The 23,012-nt window shown below is 35.8% G+C and overlaps 1 protein-coding gene across 8 annotated transcripts in view; it reads left to right on the forward strand.

The window, feature by feature from the left end:
* The first annotated feature begins 7 nt into the window (after window positions 1-7).
* sorcs2 (sortilin-related VPS10 domain containing receptor 2) overlaps window positions 8-23,012 on the forward strand; it is a 203,597-nt gene continuing 180,592 nt past the window's right edge. For 4 of the 8 annotated variants that reach the window (XM_055206892.2, XM_055206907.2, XM_055206900.2 and 1 more), the window contains exon 1: window positions 4,720-5,190. In XM_055206892.2, the coding sequence (XP_055062867.2) occupies window positions 4,819-5,190 (372 nt within the window). In that variant the 5' untranslated portion in view covers window positions 4,720-4,818. Of the gene's footprint in view, window positions 112-3,700; window positions 3,846-4,718; window positions 5,191-23,012 lie in introns of those variants that run through there. The other 4 variants (XM_055206909.2, XM_055206915.2, XM_073859102.1 and 1 more) reach the window with 3 other exon arrangements.

Consider the following 23,012-nt stretch of genomic DNA (forward strand, 5'->3'; position numbering starts at 1 on the left):
CACCAATCACGTTGCCATTTAAACCAACGTCATTCTGTAGTTTGGTTGAGAGGAAGGTCGACAGTGCACACGTGATAAAGGACGGCGTCTTTCCTTTGCCAACAAGTGAAGGTTATCACAATTTTATTACTCAACAACACTCTTTACATCATTCAAGGTCCACGGAATAATTCAGGCAACCCACAAAAATTAAAAACACGGATTTTTTTATAAGTTAGAATTAACTGACAATTTATACGAAATGTATGGAAAGACTGGGTCAATACATGGTTAACGATTTGAAATTGGATCATTAATGTATGTAACGTTAAACCAGTTGCCAAGTAAAACTGTCTGGGTCCTCAAGTAGCCCAGACAATCTCTCCTTATGTACTGCTCTAATTATTATTTGTACGTTCTCTAGCCTTTTGTCTTTGACCTGTACTTAAGCATCTCCCCTTTTACTTTATTTTGTTTTTATTTTTTTATTCCTGGCTGTTCCTTTATCAGGAAATTCTTTATGTACATTGGCAACATTAATATTGTATGTATGTATGTATATTTTTGTTCCCCAACGAGAGTTTTGTATGTTGGTGCTTTTATTTAATAAAAAATATATAAAAAAAAAAAAAAAAAAAGTAGCCCAGACAAATATCACGTGGCCTACGTTCTAAGTAAACCCATTAGTTTGTGATTGAATATAAAGTTGGACTTTTATCTTTATGTTTTATCAGCATTTTATCAACTAGTGGAATAAACAATGAATATGACTTTCTTTCAATTGTCAACTTAACAGTTAGGCATCTAATATTCAGACTTATGGCCTAAATTCCTGCCTTGGTCGCCAACTCTGATCTTTTTACAAGTTTTTAACAAATATCTTAGTAGACTGACGAGTATAAGTGGTGTTTTTATTATGCTCAAAGCCAGTGGTGGTAAGTAACGAAGTAAAAATACTTCGTTACTTTACTTAAGTACTTTTTTCGGGGATCTGTACTTTACTTGAGTATGTTTTATTTGCATCTACTTTTACTCTTACTCCACTACAATATTAAAGAAAAAGTTTACTTTTTACTCAGATACATTTCCCCATGCCCGCTCCAACTTAGTATTTATTACACTGGCTTTCCAAACCAATGAAAAACTGGGTTTTCTTTTGAAAAAAAGAACGCGCACGAGCTCTTTGCCAGCATATGCTCAGCAGTCAGTTCGGCGCGCATTGCGAAGTGGAAGATGACCGCAGAAACAGGTGAAGGTTCAGCTCTCGCTTCCGTTCCCCTAACCAAATATTATGATATGCCTCAATGCAAATAATTAGACTAAAAATCATGTAAACAGTGTTTATTGTTCAGTAAACATGAACTGGAGCTTGTTTTTAATAATAAAAAAACTCAGCATTACATATTGTTTTTAGATTACATTCATTGTATTTTATAAAATATATAAATAATAACTTCAACAAAATATAGAGGACTTAAAACAGATATTTATTCACAGATAAATAAATACTTTACAGATCTTACCACTGCAGTTAGTCGCCAATCCGTTTTAAGATAAAATGTTCAAAGCTTTTCCTTAACATCATATTCTCTTTATAATACGTGTCAAATCAATTGGAAATCATTAAAATATATTTTTGTCCACACATATTTAAGTTAACTTCACTAAATGAAGAAAAAGATTAAATAATTAGCTAAAATAATGTATTCTCTGAGATAAAAAGATTTCATTCACTTTAACAAATCTTACCACAGTTTATCCGCCTAACTTTAGCTATCCCCGTTTCACATAAATCAAAAGCTTCTTTTAACATCATATTCTCCTCATATATAGACGTTACGATCGAAAACCACTAAAATATATATTTGTTCTCTCATATTTAAGTTACTAAATGACGAAAGAAAGAAACGAAATCAGTAAAATAATGTTTGTTTCTGAGGTAAAATTAAACTACGTTCGCAAGCGCATGCTGGAGGAACAGAGTAGAGAAGCGCGTGCTGGAGTAGTGGAGCGCGCACGACTTACGCACTAATAAAGAATACAATGGATTTAATGATGTTTTCACTTAATTTCCAAAAAATGGGTGGATAGCAGCAGTAGTGAATACATACGGAGCAGTGGGACTTCTCTCTAGGTTATAAAAATAAAAAATAAAAATAGCATACAGGGAACGTTCTCTCTAGGTTATAAAAATAAAAATAACCTACAGGAAATGTTTTGGGAAGGTATATAGGTTAATTTAGGTTATAAAATTAAACCTAAAAATAACCTGCAAGGACTGGGAACGTTCTTATTTGGTTCCCATAAATAACCAAATGGGAACCATATGTGAACATTAGGGGAACGGTATGTGTTTGCTTGGAGGCTAGTAAGCACAACTGGTTCTCCATCCATGCTGCCAAAACAATTGATCTGCCTAATTATTGCTATACATTTTTTATATTATTTAGTTTTTACTTTCGGTACTTAAGTACGTTTTAAATTGGATACTTTTGTACTTTTACTCAAGTGATGTTTGATTGGAGGACTTTCTACTTTTACTGTAGTCATTTTTTATTTGAGTATAAATACTTTTACTCGAGTATAACTTTTGAGTACTTTTACCACCCCTGCTCAAAGCAACAGAATTACCAGCTTTTGCCAGTACAGCAAGTACATCAGACGCCGCCTGCAAATTTTTTTATAAATCGGGTTTTCAAAGCGAACTCTGGGGACCCCTAGTGGTCTGCAAATACATAGCCAGGTGGTCAGAAGAATAATTTGCTATTATAAAAATGTGCTGTAAATTTTAAACAGCGTATTAACATATGGGGACTGTAATGATTGTGACATATCACAAAAAATTGTTAAACTTACTTCACATAAAAATCCTCTCTTTACTTGTAACTGTTACTGCTGCTAACTGGAGAGCATGGAGAAATTCATTTTTCAAGTAAAACCAAGCTTTAATTATCTAAACTGAGAAAATTCAGTGACTATTATATTTGGTTTTGTTTTACTGAGGACCATGATGGATGCTGAAGCATTTAAAATAGTCATTTACATTTAAAGTTTGGGTTTATGTGAACTATGCCAATGTTGCTACCGTTTATTTTATGAAAGCTTTTATGAAAGATAACTTGAAAAGGATGAATGTTGTTGAGTGCAGATGCAATTTGTACAAAATTGTTCTCTGTTGGAAAGCACATGGTATTAACATAATTCAAATTGAAATGTGTTTTTGCCTATCAAATGGGTCTGAAGTATAAGGGTTGAAAAAAGTACCATGCAGATTGTTCAGCACCTTCTTAATAACTGGTGGGATTCCCTGAAAATGTGTCTGATCTGTGAGGGGTCCTTGGCCCACAAAAGATTTAATAAGAACGCCAGTTGTACATAAAATAATATACATGCAGTTTTATTTCTATTCATCTCTTTTAAACCAAGGTTTTGATTCTACTGGAGTCAAGAGTCAAGTGGATTATATCACTTAAAGGCTATACCAGCAACTTATTTGTGTTTAATTCCTGCTTTTAAATGCATTTATTTTCTTGGCAACATTTTGAAGTTTAAGGATTTGATATCTGAATAGTATTTCATGGTAACAAAGCAAGCAATAATGTTTCAATGAACATCAAAAGATGTCTCCAAGCAGCCATCTTTCATAATATCTTTTGCAAACATTTGAGCATTCAGCATTTTTACTGCTCTCCAACTCATTGATCTGTACTTGATTTTATAGGTACTCGAGACTGCAAACCTGGCATTGCTGGTTGGAATCTTCTGTCTGGTATGGTCATGCAGAAGGATCAGGGTGTGTCAAGACACTTTTTGCCTGTCAGTCATTTTTTTCCCAAAGCAACCCACAGGAAACTGAAAGAAGAGAGGTTAGTTAATCTAGCTTAATTTTGAAGCTTTACAGCACAGGTTTGCTTATTTTACAATTATTTATTTTGCCTGACATTGAAATGAAGTGTTGCTGCTGCTTTTCATCTGTCACAATGGTCTCTTAGCATCTGGATGTGTTTTTTTTTTGGGGGGGGGGGGGTGTTGGAAAGAAGAGATGTGTCTAGTTCAGTTGCTAAATTGAATATTCTTTGTAATATTATGTCTGTAGGCGTAGGCCAGAGAGTTCAAGAGCAGTAACTATTTTACTCTGGTTATCTCATTTTTAGGCTTGTGCAGTGGTAAGGCTCTATATTTATATTATGCAAGAATTTGAAAGGCTCTTATTATTTTATTATCTCACAGTGTATCAGTGATGAAAATTTGACAAGCTTTATTGTAAAGTTTTTTTTGTTTGAGTGTAGGCCTACTTTAACTTTGATTTACGATTTAAGCTTTGTTTCAGTATTTACTTGCCTTACTTGCATTATTAACTAGATTTGAATTGCTATTACGTTATTGTGTGCAACACAAAAATAGAGATTTTGACTGACCCCTTGTTATACAGACAGTCAAGGTTGGCACTTGCAAAAAAAAGAAAAAAAAAAGGAAAGGTAGCCTACTGTAATATATCTTTACTTTATCTGAAAGCCAAATGAATAGTTTTTAGTCTTGCTGTTTGTTTGTGTATTTGGAATCCGCTGATCTCTTAAATAAAATCGAGATTTAAAAAAAAAAGATTAAAATTGAGAAAGTACTCTTAGCTCATCACTAGGTGGCAGGCGAATAAAGTGATTGCATCCTCGCTTTCTGTGTATTAATCCAACACATGAGCACGCTCTGTTTCTTGCTCCGGTTCCCCACCCTCTCTCTCTCTCTCACTCACCTCCTCTCTCTCTTTCTCTGTCTCTCTCTCTCTCTTACATTAGAGCTTTCCATCTTTTGCTTGCATCGCACTCGCTTTGACAGTGTTAAATGAAAGCGCTCATCATGGCGCGTATCGTAGTAGTTTTTGCGCACCTGTACCCAGCTGTGTTTATTGCTTTCGCGTGGATGTCACTGTTCGGACCGATTTCATGTCAAAGCAACGTCATAAACCGGAGAAACGATGTGGACCAAGAGCTTGACAGCCGCGGTGGACATGCCATTGGCAGAGATGAAACGCTTATCCCGGCGCAAGAGCACGGAGATTACAGCGGGGACCCGGGCGGAGCGGCCATGGGAGTTCCCCGAGTCCGGAGGGCATCGACTTCGGAGAAAGTCTCTCTTGTCAGCAGCTCTTTCGTCCTTAAAGGGGATGCCACCCACAACCAGGCAATGGTTCACTGGACGGGTGAGAATAGCAGCGTAAGTGCCCCCCTTTCCTCTCGAAAACTGACACGACGGACTATTGTTGTATTTTGGTTATTGATCTGTCAAATCGACGTGGGTCAATTCCTATATTAGCCTACTAATTTATATGCACAGGTAATAAACCAAGGGGTGGTGAGCTGGTGTTTAGGTAGTGCAACACGCGCTCATACACAGCTGTCATCACAAAACATAAAACTGACTGGTGTATCGTTTTTCCCTGTGTTTAACAAACCATCCTGTAATGTAAGCCATTGACAGCTGATCCCGGCGCATATCTGCCCTAAGCCTACCCATGCACCTGCCTGAGACAAAAGTTTAGGAACGTATGTGCATTTACCAGTCCTCTTTAGTTAATATGCAGATCACACCCATTTAGATGTTTGACAACGTTCAGGTATGATAATAACGATCAGTCCTTTCACTTATACTGCTAGTTAACCTGGTGCGAACGCTGTCTTTGAACGGGAATGTCCCGCGTGCGCTCTGAACAAAAACTCGATGAATTGCATGGCTACAGGAGACATCACTCATTCACAAGTCAGCGCAAATAACTCTTCTTTAAACCAAAAGAGATTTATTTTTAATTATTGAGCAGAACTTTTGATTTATTATAGGCCTGTTCGTTTATTATTTGTTTATTTATTTTAAAAAAAAGTAAGTTCATTTCTGCATGTGTTTTGCAGGGCTGGTTTTATGGATAATAAACGATATAAAGTTAAATCCGTGAACGTCTTTATAATCACTTTTATTTTTATCCTAGCTATCCCAGATGGTAAAACAAAGACAGCTAATCCATCCAAAGTTAAAAGGCTCGCGCATTTTAATGTGAAAGTAAGCTTAAAATGAACATAATGAAATTGTCTATTGGTGTGGACACTAATACCGTTATCGCTAAAGCTATCTTTATCCATGGTGTGAACGGGTTTAAACGGGTGTATGCACTTTTAAATCATTCTTATAACTAAAAGTATCAAATAATCATTAGGCCTACATATATTATTATTATGTTTCTTGCCATTCCACACAAATTCACTGACCTGTGATTTCTTTCTGTAGCCCAGTCACAAAGCAATATTTGTGTGTATAAAAAATGTGTCTGTGGACTGTGGTCCCACTGCAGCTTTTAATTACCTAAAGACCTTAGAGGGCTGCATCTCTTTGGCATTGAGGCAGTATTGTGTGAATTATGCAAGTGCTGGCTGCCATCTCAGATGTCCTACGGCTCGGAGAGCTGCAACCTCAATTGAGTTAAGCAACCAATAGACAGACAATAGATAGAATTGTGCAGCTCTTCTCACTTTATTTCTCTGGTCTTGATCTCCATTAACAACAGGCTAATGTCGCCATGAAGGAGTTGAAATTAGACCTTCAAAATAGATTGACTGCAGTGCCATTTGGGAAATATGTTACCAGAAAAATCTGACAGCATTACAGGCAAGGTTTGTTGAAAGAGTGTGGTTATGTGACACTAAATTCACTACAAAATTGTGGAAGTCAGTCAATTGTGTTGATTTGGTTTGAACAAGAGGGAGAGTGGTTGTACAGTAATTGCTAATTTTGATTAGTTGGTTACCTCCCCATCCCTACCAAAAACTACGCCCCTGACTGTCCAGCATCACTCCTAAAAATCCTCTCCTCTGACCTAGTAAAGTACACTGGAAATTCTATGAATATTTGCCTATAACATTTACACTTAAAATTCCCTGTGGTAATAGAAGAAAGAAAACATATTTTATCAGTGTACTTGCATGACCAAACCAGAAAAATACTGACATGTCATAAAATTTTATATGCCAAGAAATTTCTGTGTAGACAGATGTTTAAAAATATCTTCATGCTTTTTGGTGTCTGTCATGATTGAGGTTTAAATTGAGAAAAGAGAAAGAGAGAGAGATTGTGTTGTGTAGTAGAGCAGTCACAGTGTTGAACAGTCAAGGAAGAGCAATCCATCATTAATTCCAGTACATCTTGTCAGTTTCTAAAGGCTCTGATACCAGCAACTAACATGATACCAGCATCATAGCACTTTCTTCCTCTTTGACACTCTCTGGGGAGCAAGATAATCTTGTTTTCTTTGGCCCACTTGCACTTCTGATGAAACATATTTAATCTGTAAATAATTGTCATCTATCAAGATTTAGCAAGATCCCCTGCTGTTATTTGAGTGTTTGCAGCATTTTCAGGATGATCCGCCTGTTTGCTGATAGTAATGTTTAGTTGGAGAGAAAAATGACATGGAAAACTGATAATGCATTAGATACAGAGGCATTCAGATGTATATTTAGAAAAGAGACAGTAAGATGATGTTTACACCTGGTATTAAGATGCGTTTTGGTTGAATATAAACAACGCTAAATGCAGGTGTAAACGGGGTGTAAAACCTTTTAAACTCGTCCACTTTCTACCACATTCAGAGGTTGTCAAAAGCACATTCAACCAGATTGCTTTTGTGGTGTAGACGCGCATGTAGTCAAATGTGTTCGAGCAGCCTTAGAAGACCCCCTTCTCTCCACCTATCTAATGCAGCGTTTCTCTAAGTGTGGGGCGGGACCCTCTGGTGGGAATAGGAACATTACAAATGGGGCGTGACAAACAGGAGGAAATTTTGTCATTTTTGTGATCTCTATTAATTCCTTTATTTATCGATCGTACACTCAAAACGACACATTTAAATATAAGCCTAACTTGAAACAACATCAGACTGTGATGAAAATGTCACGCTGAACCATAGCCTACAAGAATGAATTAACGTCTGAATGTTAAATAAAGCAGAATAAAAACTTTACTGTGAAAAGGTGGTATGGGCAGTAGCGGGTAAGAAAGTTAACAATGAATAACACAGAATGTGTTACACAGACTGTGAAACACAATGAAAAGAAAACTGGAGATTCAAAGAAAACCAAAACAGACAGATCTAATCAACCAAAAATCCATCCGAAAAAAATATGATGACTTTTATCAGAGACATACAGAGCCCTTAAGGTGACATTGGAGTAAAAAAATCTAAAGTTTAGTTTCATGTGCTCACATAAAACTTTCACGTGTGCACACGGAACTAAACTTTACTTAATTTTTGCTGCATGTCCCCTTAAGTGCTCCATAGAGAAAAAAATGCAAAATCAGTTGGATTATCATTATTTACTTTTGAACAAAGTCTTATTTCATGCAAAGTGATAATACAATTGCACATTTATTTTCTCTACTGAAAGTGTTTAATGCTGTTATGTTTTAAAATATGATGTGATTAAATACATTTCAACAGTTAAACTTAAAGCATACTTAATAACAATTTTGTTGGGGCGATTGGGGAAAGGTGGGGCTCAGACCCTTTCCCTACCTCCAAAGTTGGGAATGTCAGTAAAAGTTTGAGAAACACTGATCTAGTGTAATGTACTAAGCACATGGACATGGTGTTCACAGCGTGATCTTTAGGCTTTTTAATTGATAAAACTGAAGTTGCTGCTCTCCACCTCTTTCATTTTTTTAGTTTTGCGAGCATGTGAAAGTTGCGCAAGCTTATTTCATCAATTGCTCTGAAATAACAGAGAAAGCTTCTACACATACATGTTTAAACGTTGTGCATCATGTTTACTAACAACACAAGCAGTGGACTCTGACCTAATATTAGTGCGTGTCAATAGACCCCTTCAAGGTTTGTAAACATTGAATGACTATCGGGTGCGTGCGCAGGCGCAGCATGGGGTCAAACTGGTCATACCATTAAGGCTTTCTATTTTAATCTAACAGGGCTGAAAAATGATGGCTTACCTAAAATGAAGTGAGCACTACAAACACAAGCCTTTTTGGTCTTTGCATTGTCCCAGTCTGCACGTTTAATTGCTTGCAGCCACAGATGTTGTATTTTTTGTTTTTAAGATTCTGCAGGGATCCCGAAAAACTTAACGGTAGACCTTGTGAGATGGTTTACGTTTCTTTCCCGTCACAGAAAACCACCACAGGTTTATCAATGCTATTAAAGTATTATTTTGCTTTTGTTTGTTTGTTGATCACGAAGTACAAAGTAGATGAGGAAAACTAGGATCCCGTGTACTCAACGCGCTGCCATTGTTTGTTTACATTGCGTTGAATGGTGCGCTGTAATTTGTGGAGCGGATTTATTGCATTCTGTAGAAAAGGAGGAGTGGCGTTTATTGCGTTTTGGGATAAAAGGGAGAAAAGATGACAGAATAACACGGCCGATATTGGATTTTGCGTAAAATTAAGAATTTACTTTTTAATACTGACCTGATATAATACTGATTCTGGCAGTAACTCCTTTTTTTCCAAAAATGGCGTTTATTGCGTTTTGGAACCAAACTCTTCATATTGTCCCTGAAGTGTATTTTAAGTATTTTTCTTTTTAAGATTTGGAGTACTTTGGTATGTTATGTTCACTTAAAGCATGATCGATCATGTCTACACTCATTTACATACATACTCTATTCATCATCTGCTTAGCATTCTCACTTTTTAGATTATATCAAAATTTATGTCCAAGCTAAAAAGATGGATACAAGCCGCCTAATCTAAACACAATTTTTGATTTGTATAGTTTTGCATGTAAACTGTGAATTCGTGGCAATAAACATGGGGTTAACATACATAGCATGTCTGCATTAGTTTTTCACATAGACAAGTCCTGTAGAACTAGAAGGATTATTTCGTGATGCAGGCATTTATTTAACAGACCATTAATTTGTTCCCTCCTATTGCATGAGCATAATTGTTTGCATATGTGATGTGAGCGCTTGAGATGATTTGTCTGTCTTATTTAATCTTCCATAGTTGTTTCTAAATTGCTGTTTTGCAACGAGTCAAATTTGACTAGTAAACATGTGGCACTGTGGATAGAGATGTTTTCCATCCACTTTTAATTTTGAACATCTTTAAATGTAGTTTTCCAATAATCATCTTTTTTGACTACTAATTACTGGCATGCATGACTTTTGTGGTATAAGCTATTTTCAAAACTGAGACTTCTATCTTTCCTTTTCTATTAGCCAAACTTATTAGACTCTTTTCTTCCACTCCCATTAAGGATTTCTTCTTTTGTTTCCTCCCAAACCTCATCCGAATCTAAAGGGCCACTCAAAGCAGTGAATTCACGTGAAGTGTGCAGAAACTGCTGATTTAATTTGAATGCTTTGGTCTAAGATCTGTAGGTTTCATTTTGCCCATGCCGTAGCACTGTTAAAGGAATAGTTCAGTTAAAATTAAGACAAATGTTCTTATCATTTACCATTGTTTTGCAGTTTGTAAGTTTACGGTTGAAAAATGGCACCAGGCTTGATGCCATTGCTTACTTTGTGTCCCATAAATTAAAAAAGCAACCACAAATAAGATTTAGGAGCTACAGGATCAGTGAAAAACAACAGACATTTCGATCTGTTCCCTATACATACTTTTAAATGGCTTGAATCAATTGACAATTAATTTGGACTTTGACGTTTATGCATTTGGCAGATGCTTTTATCCAAAGCGACTTACAGTGCATTACAAAGTACCTGGTCATACTAGCCTGGAGGAGCGTATGTCCCTAGGTATATTTAGTTATTTTTATCCACGAACTATACTGTATGTCCAGTTTGTACCACTGTGAAATGCAAACAAATACTGCAAGACGGATGGGTGAGACCAAAATTACGACACAAAGTGATGACCACTCTTTAGCTGCAAATATGTTTAATCTATGGTTATTTTAGTAAATTTGTGGTTACTATAGTTTTACTACAAAATACAAATGCTAACGGTAGCCGCCTAGCAATGAAATCACGATCCCACCCTCAAGTCAAATCCCCATCCAAAGTCACGCCTCTTTCAAAACACATGAACACAGATCAGACGGTCACATCTCTTGTCTCATTCACCAGTGAGAAAAATTTGCAGTACAAAGTGAATAAACTTACCAAAATAAGCAACATAAACAACTGGTTTACATCAGAATTAGTTTAAGCACACGTTCGGTTGTGTAGACGTAGTAACTATATCGTTACGCTAATCCGTAAACGAACACAAATTTCATAAGCAACACAATGTTTCATCAAAGTAGAATATCTGATTCCATCTCAATACAAACATATCGCGTACCTACCTTACCAAAATAAACAGTGCAACGACCCTTTCACACCCGTTGCCTCCTGCAGCTGTTTGCATCTCGTGATAAAGCAGTAAAGTTACAGATGTTCATTTGGGTTTTTGCTCTTTGATCCAGGCAGTTTTTGCTGTTGTTGTTATAAAAGATGCCTTTAGTTTTGTGGCTCCTGTACAGTTTGTCAATTCAGCAGAAAAGTTTGCTGTTCTCGCTGTTTACAGACAGGAGGTGAGCGTACGTAAAGCTATCTGCCTTACAATACATGCTCATTGCCATGCTTCCTCTGAACAAGTAGTTGTTCAGTTCAGTTATCACTTACGCATTTTGTGGGAGTAAATTGTAGAATTCGGTTGTCACTCCGGTAAATTACTGTACTGTGTGTCTACAGAACAGGATTAAGCACTAAAAGGTGAAGTGACAGTTAAATTTAGCTGCAATTTGTATGTGGCCTTAAGCTTGGAGCTTATAGTCCGTTTTTTTACATGTATGTGAATGTATGTGCATTGTCGAAAGCACAGCATAGTTTATTTGACTTGTATGTGTATGCAGACGTTTGACAAAATGCAAAGCATCTGCTCGGCTACATACTACATTCTCCTGTACGCTCATGCATGACCTGTATGCATGTTTCAAAATTCCGCCGGGGCGCAAAAAATTGTCCACAAAGATATTTAATATTAACAAGATGCGTCACTGGTGTTGATATGAATAGGGGAGATCGCAATTGTCAGCATTAAAAAAGCCAATTGCCAACCGTTAAAGAAAAGATCCTCTGAGAGAGGGACTTTGTGCATCCGCAGAATCAACAGGTCTTGTTTGTCTTGTTCCTTAAGGTGTTGCAAATATGATGGCAGAGTGACTTCCTTAAAAGGACTTGGTGGACCATACTTTGGCCTTTAAAGAACTAGAATGCTGTTGTTCTGATGTCCTAGATAGGACATTGTTTTTGAAATCAGGCTTGATTTTTAAAAAGAAGAAAAAGTTCAGAGTATCTAGTGTGTGCTGTGCAATCTTGGTTGAAAAACGTTTGATTTGCATTGTTCTGTTTGTCATGCCTTGCACACTTACTTATTTTGTGCACATACTGCAGGTCTACTTGACACATCTCTTTTGCGTTGGGTTCAACAAACAATTAAGTGGGATTAGAGTGTGTTGAAAAGACAGCAAATGAGAGCTTCAAATGGTTTGAGAATTGCTTTAGAAAGACAAACTGCTTTGGAGAAGGGTTTTCCTAGCATTCGGTTAAATATAAATTCAATGATGCTGAACAAATTATTCCAGATAAGAGACACTCTTATAGGGAACACATTTCAAGGACGTTTTCTGTCCTTTCCTTTGTCTAGTGCAGTCAAACAGTAACAATAAATTTTTTGTTTGTCCATGTGTACAATTCGTTCAGCAGTACGCAAAAATGAGTGTAATAGCTCTTTGAGAGTTCTTTCAATCTTGACAGTAGTTTATAGAAATTAGTAAAGCATAAATCTGCTATGGCTTTATTTTAGCATGCATCTGGCATGATTTCTTGTAAATTAGCATTTTTATCAGACTCCTAATGGATTCTGCCTTAAAACCAGTGTTTCTGAATGGCCTAAGGGTGGAATTAAGCAGATCTGATATGAACCATAATCTCATTTTTGATGGAGGTGACATTTAGAGGCTTTGCATCTGAACTCTTCATGTTTACTTACTAATTTTATATATATATATATATATATATATATATATATATATATATATATAAAATTGATGCTGTAATGTCTGCAGTGGTCTCCATCCCATCATGTTCATAATAGTGTCACAAGACAATGTTTTGAAACCCCTGTATAATAATTGAATCTGATTTTAGTCAGACAAGGTTAATCAGACCATCGACAAAGTTAGTCAGACCATTGCCGAAGCTAAACTGACCATTAAAGCACAACTAAGATTATTCAATGAATCATTCTTTATTTTTTCAACAACACTTCGTCTCCTGCTTGATGTTTTTCCCTTTATCTCTGCTTCGTGGTTGCTTTGAAGTATTAACCAACAACAGAGTTGATATTTGAGAGTAATTTCCTAACAGAGAGAGATCTAGTGTAACTGGACATTAATTGGATCTATAAGATCTGCAAGCCATATACATAGTTTGAGTGTGAGCAATGTGATATTTTTTGCTTCAGTTCAAAAATCTTAAATGGATTTAATAATTGTAACAATTAAAAACAATCAAAGGTGAAATAATTTGTCATATTTTGGTGTGCCTATATTGAGTCATGTTATCTGGGGTAGTCTCGCTGCAACGTGATCTCATGAGAATACGTGTGTATTTTTACGTTTCAGTGTGGTTGTACAATACGTAGCCTACATTTACTTACGTTTAAAACACACTGAAACGTACAGTATCAACGTTTTGACATGACTAATACGTAAATTATTTACGTATTTACAGCTTTACAAACTTACAAATTTGTACGTAAGTTATTCCTATTCATAAATATTAAAATCGCTAGCATTGGCGTTTCTTACTCATAACAATGTTTTCAGTCATATTTTTTGACTTATTTAAGACAGTTTACCCATTTACCTAATGAAATTATTATATTCAGAGAATTTCACAATATTTAACATTTTAAAACTTTAAAATGAATAGCATTTCTGTATTTATATTTAGTTTGTTTGCCATGACACACAAAAAACGCGTTTTCTCCTGCTGTCTTATGCAATATGCTATTATTACTACTAAGCAATAATTACAACAAAATACAACATAAATTCACAAAAGATGTTACGTTTATTCATTTGTTGTAATCCACATCTTTAAAATTCATAAAAAATATCTCGCCTCAAGAAGCTTTACGACACATTACTTTAAGGCAGTGATATCAAAAGCTCATTGGCTCTTTGAGTGCCACGTGAGATATTTGCACCATTTCCATTTCCGTTGGTGTATGTTTGAAATTTAAAAAGTGCGCCGTGACAGAGGGAAGCCGGATCAACGCTGATCAAACTCTTGGATTAATAACTTTAATACTTCTCTTTACTTTACTTCATATACTCCAGAGAGGACCGCGGCACATCGTCATTTTAACTACTTTTGGTGCTGACTTTAATATTCGCAATAAATAAGTTGTTGTGATTACACTTGTCTGTCTGTTATGATTTTTTTAAACAGTAACGTTAAATGATTTTAATAAACTTAAAATATCTTTTGAATGCTATATTGTTACAAATATACATATCTGTCCGTTACGTTGTATAATATAAAAAGAATACATTACGCATTTAAACATTTTGTATAAAAAGAGTTTGGGTTTTTTAGGGTAAGGTTTGGGTTTAGGGTAAGGTTTGCGGTAGGGTTAAGGTGGTAAATTATCGCTAAAATGGTTAAAAGGAAATTATACAGCAATCTTTATGGAATGAAAGATACGTAAATGTTTTATGTTTTTAGCGGTCAAAACGTAATAATGCTACGTTTAAATGTTGTAAATATGTCTACATTGTACGTTTTAGCATCTATTTAAACGTACAAAAATAAGTTTTTTGTTTTTTAGTTACGTGTAAATACTACATATTAACAGTGAGACCAGGCTGCTCTCTCTCTTTCTCTTTCTCTCTCTCTCTCTTTCTCTCTCTCTCTCTTTTCCTCATAATGGGTGTGACCATGCCTTAATGAAGTCTGTTCATAGTGCCTAATGACTATCTAACCTTCAGCTCACACACATACACACACACGCAAATGTAAAAAGATTTTTCATATGTAATTTTCTGCAGGGCTGACCGATACAATGATGGAGACTTTATGATCTCTACCAGTTTAATTACTGAGGCACTAAGATTATTGGGTTTGTTCTGGTCTGTCAGAATGGCCATATAAATTCACATCCTATGTCAGACACTTAAACCTCATTATAGCCTACGTGATTTATTTTTTAGCATGAAATGCCTTGGATGTTTTCTCTTTCTGCTTACGTTTTTTTTTAGTCATAATGCCACAAATCCATTGAATGGAGGTCATCAAATTATGCATAATGACCAAATAGTTTTCTTGTTTACTTTTTATCACAACTGTGACTTTTCTTTGGGAACAAAGGCTGTCATTTATTCATACAGTTGTGTTCATGGATATTTAGTTTATGCATCAAACAATACTTTGAATGTCTTTACATGACTCTTTAGATGAGGGCTATTCAATTCTGCTCCTGGAGGGCCGGTGTCCCACAGAGTTTAGTTCCAACTCTAATCAAACAAATCTGCCTGTAATTTTTAAATAATCTTGTGGGCTTCCATTAGCTTCTTAAGGTTTTTTGGTTTGAGGTTGGAGCTAAACTCTGTGGGACACCAACCCTCCAAGACTGGAATTGAATACAGTAGCCCTTTAGATGATATTAAGCTGCTAATCTGGAAAACGTTGGCAATTCCAGTGATTCGCTTTTCTTAAAAGCCTTTATTAAAAGCTCTCTGATGTCGTATAAATAATAATTGATGTTTCAAAGCTTTTTAAATGGGCGAAACCTTAATTAGTGAACATTTGTTATTACTATCAAACAGCGTAATTCAGTATACTTCTGTGATGTGTGTACTGTATATAAGAGGATAAGTCATGTTGTAACTCAAGTTAGTTCCTCTGCACATGTGTATGTTTTGTCCATGGTGATTACATATGACTGCATAAATACACAAAGATGTAGATAAGAATCCATCTTGACAAATTTCTGTAAAAACGTGTTTTCTATACCAAGAAAGTGACACGATGAAAACCACTATTTTCTGTTACAAACTTTCACATAGCATCTTTAGGTTATAATAACTATAAAAATTCAAAATGCTATAAATCTATTGAATCAATGTATAAATGCATTCATCTTTGCCATGTTATATTCATTTGGTGGTATACACTGATTAAAAAAAAACATTAATGGCATTAATCAAAACAATACTTTGTCATATTAAGAACACTCTCATTGCTGCGGTTATACTTGACGTCGTTGCTTAACATTTTTCACAGCGATCGGCTGTAAAATGTTTTGGTTCTGCTTGATTTTCGTTGACTTTGAGTAAAATAATGGAAAGTTTTTCATAAGATTCCCTGGGGTCAATGTGTTAGCATGACAGAAACTTGATGCTGTCGGGAGAACAAGCGATCGTCTCCCGAGTGCCTCTCGTTTAAATTATTAGATGTTGATGGCTTACGTTTCTTTCCAGTCACAAAAAACACCACAGGTTTATCAATGCCATTAAAGTATTATTATTATTTATTTTTTTTATCGATCACGAAGTACAAAGTAGATGAGGAAAACTAGGATTCTGTGTACACAGCACGCCGCCATTGTTTGTTTACAATTCGTGGAAGGTGCGCTGTAATTTGTGGAGCGGATTTATTGCATTCTGTAGAAAAGGAGGAGTGCCGTTTATTGCGTTTTGGGAAAAAATGGAGAAAAGAAGACAGAATAACACGACGGATATTGTATTTTGCTTAAAATTAAGAATTTACTTTTAAATACTGACCTGATATAATACTGATTTTGGCAGTGACTCATTTTTTTAAAATGGCATTTATTGCGTTTTGGAACCAAACTCTTCATATATCACAGCCTTGTCGATGTTTAATAAACATTTCCTGTGTTCATTACTAATATCAGAATCAATTTTGCGTAAATACTGTAAAAAATAATTTAGAAAAGTGATTGTGTCTATCTCATTTATTCTCATAAAATCATACTATGTAAATATCAATATTATATCAGCCATCTGTGACCCTGATCTCTAGATATTATTAGCAGTAGTGGTCATTAAAAACCTCATATCGGTGCTCCGTTTCAGTTATGGTTTTCTATCAACATTTTTTCGGTTTCTGCCACTTCACCAAAATCAATTATCCAATGTTTTATCTGTCAGCACATTGTGTTGAAGATGTATTCACCCACGTACATCGCCCACATTTTAATTTAAGAACTAGTCTATTGGAGTCATGTGTGGGGAACTGGATTATAGATCAGCGAAAAGGAAATTGAATTTCCTTATGAATATGTGATTGACTTTGATTTGGTTTATGTGGCCGTGTATTAATCATAATGGAAGGGCTGCACATGGAGTGGGATGGTGGTAAAAATACCAGTGACCAGCTGCTAGCACAGAGAGGTCAAGACTCTGAAACAAACACACACACACACTTCTTTATGTCATACCATTATGCACCATAATGGCACGCCCATATGGCTTACTGTATGTACTCAATTCTTAGTTACGGCTTATTGAAATGTGCCATTGTATGCATGCATCTTTGTAAATGCAGCTGTCATACTTGTATTTTTGGGATGGCAAAACATATATAAGCAATAAACACCTTCAGATCTTTTGTGTGTGTGTCTGTGTAAATCCGACAGACTGTATGAGTCACACTCTCTTTCTCTGTCTGTCTCTCATGTGAATCGGACAGACCTGCCCCCTAAAAGCCACCCAGCCTGGTGACTTCACTCCATCCTCCATTTATGCATCTGCTATTTTTGTACTCGATACAAACACTCTCTTTTTCTATTTTTTGAGTGAATTTATAATTTACTCATTATGCTTTTCATACCTTTACTAACATTTAGATTTAATGCTGTTATAACACACACAGACACACAAATATATATATGTTTATACACACACATGCATATATTTTGTGTGTGTGTGGGTGTGTGAGGTCTAATTTAGGGATTCACACTGCTTGCATGCTCCTCTCCTTCTTCTCCTTATCTTTCTTCGCTTTGAATTTGACGCTCACTTCCACAAAGGATTTGTAAAACTCGCCTCAGATTGAGGATGACTGAAGAGGGAGGCTTTGGGTTTGCTTGTATAATCTCGTGTCTTGATCAGTTGTTGGCTTGTGGTAAAAACCTGCTTGTCACAGATCCACTGCCTCCTTTCTCTCTCTGAAGCAGATCCATTTATATATAGCCTACTATGCACAGAGCTGACAGGAAATATGACATAAGTAATTCAATCATGGGAAAAGAAGGACAAGAGACTCTAACCAGCTGACTTTCTCTCCTCTTCCCCTGAGGGGTTTTCCTGCCACACTTGGTTCATTATTGAACATTTGGAGACCTTTTTTTAGCTAAAAATCTGAACCTTAAAACTGAGCTTGTGTACAGCTTGAATATAGGTGCGCTTCAATAGAGCTTAAAAGTCATACAGCACCGTCTTTGCCCTGCAGCACTGTTGAATCATAGCCTCGTGATAGCTATAATTCTTTAAAGCTGTGGTTGTTACAGTTGCAGATACTTTTTAGGTAATAAAACATATGTGTAGAACTCTGTGCCTTGACTTTGCTATAAAAGCAATCACTCACACACTCATACATCGGCTTCACTTATGCTGCCAAACACAGCATGAGCAAAATTAAAGTCCCTCCGACAGTTTTATAGCTCAGGCCTTTCTCTCTTCTTGTACAAAATGGTGATGCACTTTAAACGGATTAATCTGTGTGACAGACACTAAAAGAAATGCAGGAGATAAAATCATCAATTTTTAAATTTAGTTTGACAGTAAATTATCAGATATGTCACAAGTACATTGTTTTTTTTACACAGGCAAATACTGTTCTTCTAAATTCTGTCATTATTTGTTTGTCCTCATGTTATTACCAAACTTGTTTAATACAGTAGTTATTAGTGTTCTTGAATTTTAAATTCATGTTAAATGTCTGTTTCTAATATGTGCCAGGTTTAACCACTGAAGACTAGTCATGTACACATGCCAATTTTCTAAATCTCAAATGGAAAGGAATTTACAGTACTTAGTAAATAAATGTTTTCCATTTTATAAGACATTGATCAGAGCTTATCAGCTGCTTTATGTATTTGGTGTTTGTTGTCATCTCATAGTTTGCTAGTTTTTCCACTCAGATTTGAGAGATTATCCCGCTTTGATACTTCAAACAATAAAATGTAGCTGCGTGTTTCAGGGCCATTTACAGGAGAACCAGTTTTACCTGTGAACGGGACACACACAAAAGAGGCTTATCTGATAATGAAATACAACTGAATGACCTGTGAGAGGTTTATTGTGTGGCCCACAGCAAGATCTCTGTAATATTATGTTACTTTACAGACAAAAATCAGTACAACTGGTCCTAATGTATCTCTTCTTTACTCTTTATAAGGTTGGTCCTAATTCTTCTGCTTTCTGTATGTGTATATTTATTTATTTATTTGAACTCTTGCGAAATGCAACTGCAGTCATTTGCCACAGTCCTTATGCCAAATGTCTACTGCCTATCTGTGTTCTCTTTATTTGTAATTTTTTGATCTATTATAACTGTCTTTGTAAAGCGTCCTTGAGCAAGGCCCTAGAAAAATTAAACATTATTATTATTATTACATTGGACTGAAAACCTTATTTCAACTTGCACGATGGCATAACTTAAAAATAATGATCATGGTTGTGCCGTAAGCCACTTCTATTATTCAGTTGGTCTCATCAATTTCTCGTTTGTAAAATATCAACCTTTCAAATGTTTAAAATTGATACCTTTCATTATTATTATTAATTATATAGACATAATTAATAATGAAGTCGTGTATTATTGTCCATTAAACCACGTGGCTGTTGAATGCTTTATTCTGATTGGTTGAGAAATGTTTCACGGGTATGCATTATTTTTCAATATGCGCACACCTGACCTGTCAAATGTCTTAAAATAACCACCAGAGCAATTTCCGTGGTATAAGTGAAATAATTGAATATAAGTGAATAATTGTCCGTTGAATTATTTAAAAATAATGCACACCCGTGGTGTAACACGGGCAGGGCTTCACATTAACACCTGCCAACCCGCCAAATTCAGGTAGATTTCACCTGTGGTGGGTAAGACAGCCAATCCACTAGCCACTTTGGCAGGTTGAATATAATTTTTTAATTGTAGTTTTCTTAAAAGTTATGCGAAATGATAAACAATTCGCAATGCTACACTGGGAAACTACAACTCCCATGAGCACTCTGCCCCCACCGCAACGCACAGAGACCGTTTGTTGAGACGCGCGCGTGATCAGCGGAGCGTTGCGGACCAAAGCGCCACCTTCCAGAGAGCGCACGGGAGCTTATGGATTTGTGCATACCTGAATGCACACGAAATCAAAGGAAAACCGCCAGCTTAGAGGTTCGCGCATCATTTTAATGTAACAATAATGCCCTCTCGACATTTCTCATTAAAAGTCTTAAATCACTTTTAACAGAAACCATGATCAAGCTTATAGTGAAATACAATCAGCATAAACAAGTTGACAGTACAATTCATGTACATTTCTTGACAGTATTTACTGAGTGCTGTTGTTAATAAATATTTAAAATGGTTGTCGAGGGGTTTTGTTTTTATCTTTTCAGTTAATCTTCTACACCCCTGCTCCACTTTTAATATATTCATTCAAAGTTAATATATTTATGCCCTACTAGCATGTTTTTCATGCACCTAAATATGATCTATACTGATATACCTGGTATATACCAGCTAATAAACGTTGTCTTAATTTGGGTGGGTCAGCCTGCATTTAAAATTCAATCTGCATCTAATTTAGCTAAACCAAGGATATTTGCTCGAATTAAAGTCATTTTAGGATGCCAAAGTCAAGCTTAATCATATAAAATTTATTTTACCAGCAACAAAATTGTGGCCAGTGAAAATGTTGAGTGGCTAGTAACTTTGTAAAACAACTAGCTACTTTGGCTGGTGAGCAAAAAAGTTAATGTCAAGCCCTGAACACGGGTATTACCTACTTGGATGTACAGACCTGAGTCAGTTAGTTCTTACTTATTACAACTGTGCTTCTTGTATTTTTATTAGGGCTGTCTTAAGATTAGACATTATTATCTGACATAACATTATTTTTATTAGTGTGTACGTCACACTATGCCATTCACTTTTATTACACTCATGCTGTTCAATATTTACAATGAGTTTTGCTTTAGCCACCATCAAAATGCCATTAACAAGAAACCCTCACTGACATACTACAGAATTATAATGTAAATAAATGCAGAGAAATCATATGAGATTAAAATAAACATGTTTCATAAATATTCTCCACACCAATTTTGTTGCTAGTCAAAGAACACAGTTATAAATTAACCATTTAACGGGGTATCAAGAATGCTGTCTGCTGTTTGTGCTGCTCAAGGCTGATTTCTATTCTCCTCTGCTAGAAGCTGGACAAAAGCCCTCAGCTCACTATATTGCTGTCTTCGCCTGACTGATTCCACTGCAGCAGCACAGGGAGACATTTTTCTCTTCCTCTTGTTCTTTGTAGTTGTTTAGTCTCTCTATCTTTTCTTTTATCTTCGCTAATCTTCAGTTTCTCATTCACACCTGTTCATTTTTCTTTCCTGTACTTGCTGAAGTGTTTAATTCTCTAGTGTTTCTTTGGTTTGTTTAAGCTTCTCATCCATTTTCCTTTTCATGTTTCAATGAAAATAATTTACCACTTTTATATTTTGGGGTGTTGTTCATTTGTGCTCTTTTGATTGAATCTTGACCTCAGTCAGCCATTCTCTGGTCTGGGAAAGATGACTGAGACCTCTTTCCCTCCAGCTATTCAGTTTTTCAATTTTTCTCACACATGCACTCTCTCCCTCCTATTCGCCTATTTACCATTCTTTCCCTTCATCCCTCTTATACAGTGTGCTTTTGAACTCCCTCTCTTCATTTTGCTACAGCAATCTGGGGAAAGCCACAAAAATCCTGAGATATTCTTTATTTCCACTCATTTGATTCCTTTAGGCAGTGGAATTTATGGTAAATCTCTCTCTTTTGCTGCACAGAATTGGCTGTAATCTTCTTTTAGTCTCTCTGTTTCTTCCTTCACCATGAGCATATGATCACACCGATGTTCCAAGTCTTAAGTGGAGCTGAGCGCTCATGTAATCAAATTCCCAATAGTTTACCACACCACCGCGGTTACAGTCAGACGTGCAAGCTCATGACCCTTGACCGAACACTGGATTTGGGACGAGGCTGGTCATAGAGGAGGGTTACGCATACTGTGGGCCAACACTTTCTTCACAGGCTTTTAACTGTACAGTAAATGTGTATTTTCTTTGTTAGATTGTTAGGTTGAATATCTAATCCTATTGTGTACCAGTGCTTGTTTGTTTAAATGCAAATGCCTATTTAACTTAAATGAGATTAACTTATAAATGTGCTTTGTTTGTGCATCGTGGGCTTTTATTTGAAAATTCCCATGCATTTGATTTGTTTCTTTGTTGGCAGTTTGTATTCATTTGATGCAGTAATAAGATGCTTAGGATTTTTTTTACCATTAGATTGTAGACCGTTGCATTGCATATTTACAAGGGACTGTGAATCAGCATTGATCCGATGATATGTCTTATGTGACATACGCACTTAATTGTTCCAAGTTTGTTTTTTGAATAAACCGAATTCATTTTAGTGTGCCGTGACCTAATGTCACGGTTTATTTCTGCCTTTTCACACACATGCTCTTTGTGGTGCAATACTTTGAAATATTGATTTTTTTTCTTTCCAACTCTAATATTTATTGCAACACCATGTTGAGATGAATAGAAACTGACCAGAAAAACACTTTTAAAATCGAACATTTGTAATAAATGTGCGGTGTTTTAAGGGTTAAGTATTATTATCGTATTATTATTAATCACTCTCTGCACATCATACAATCTCATCTTTCTGACTTTTCTCTCTTTAGGGCTCTTTGTGTTTTCGATACACTTTGCTTTCAGTTCATTC

The sequence above is a fragment of the Misgurnus anguillicaudatus genome, chromosome 21 (assembly GCF_027580225.2).
Source record: "Misgurnus anguillicaudatus chromosome 21, ASM2758022v2, whole genome shotgun sequence".
Taxonomy (NCBI): domain Eukaryota; kingdom Metazoa; phylum Chordata; class Actinopteri; order Cypriniformes; family Cobitidae; genus Misgurnus; species Misgurnus anguillicaudatus.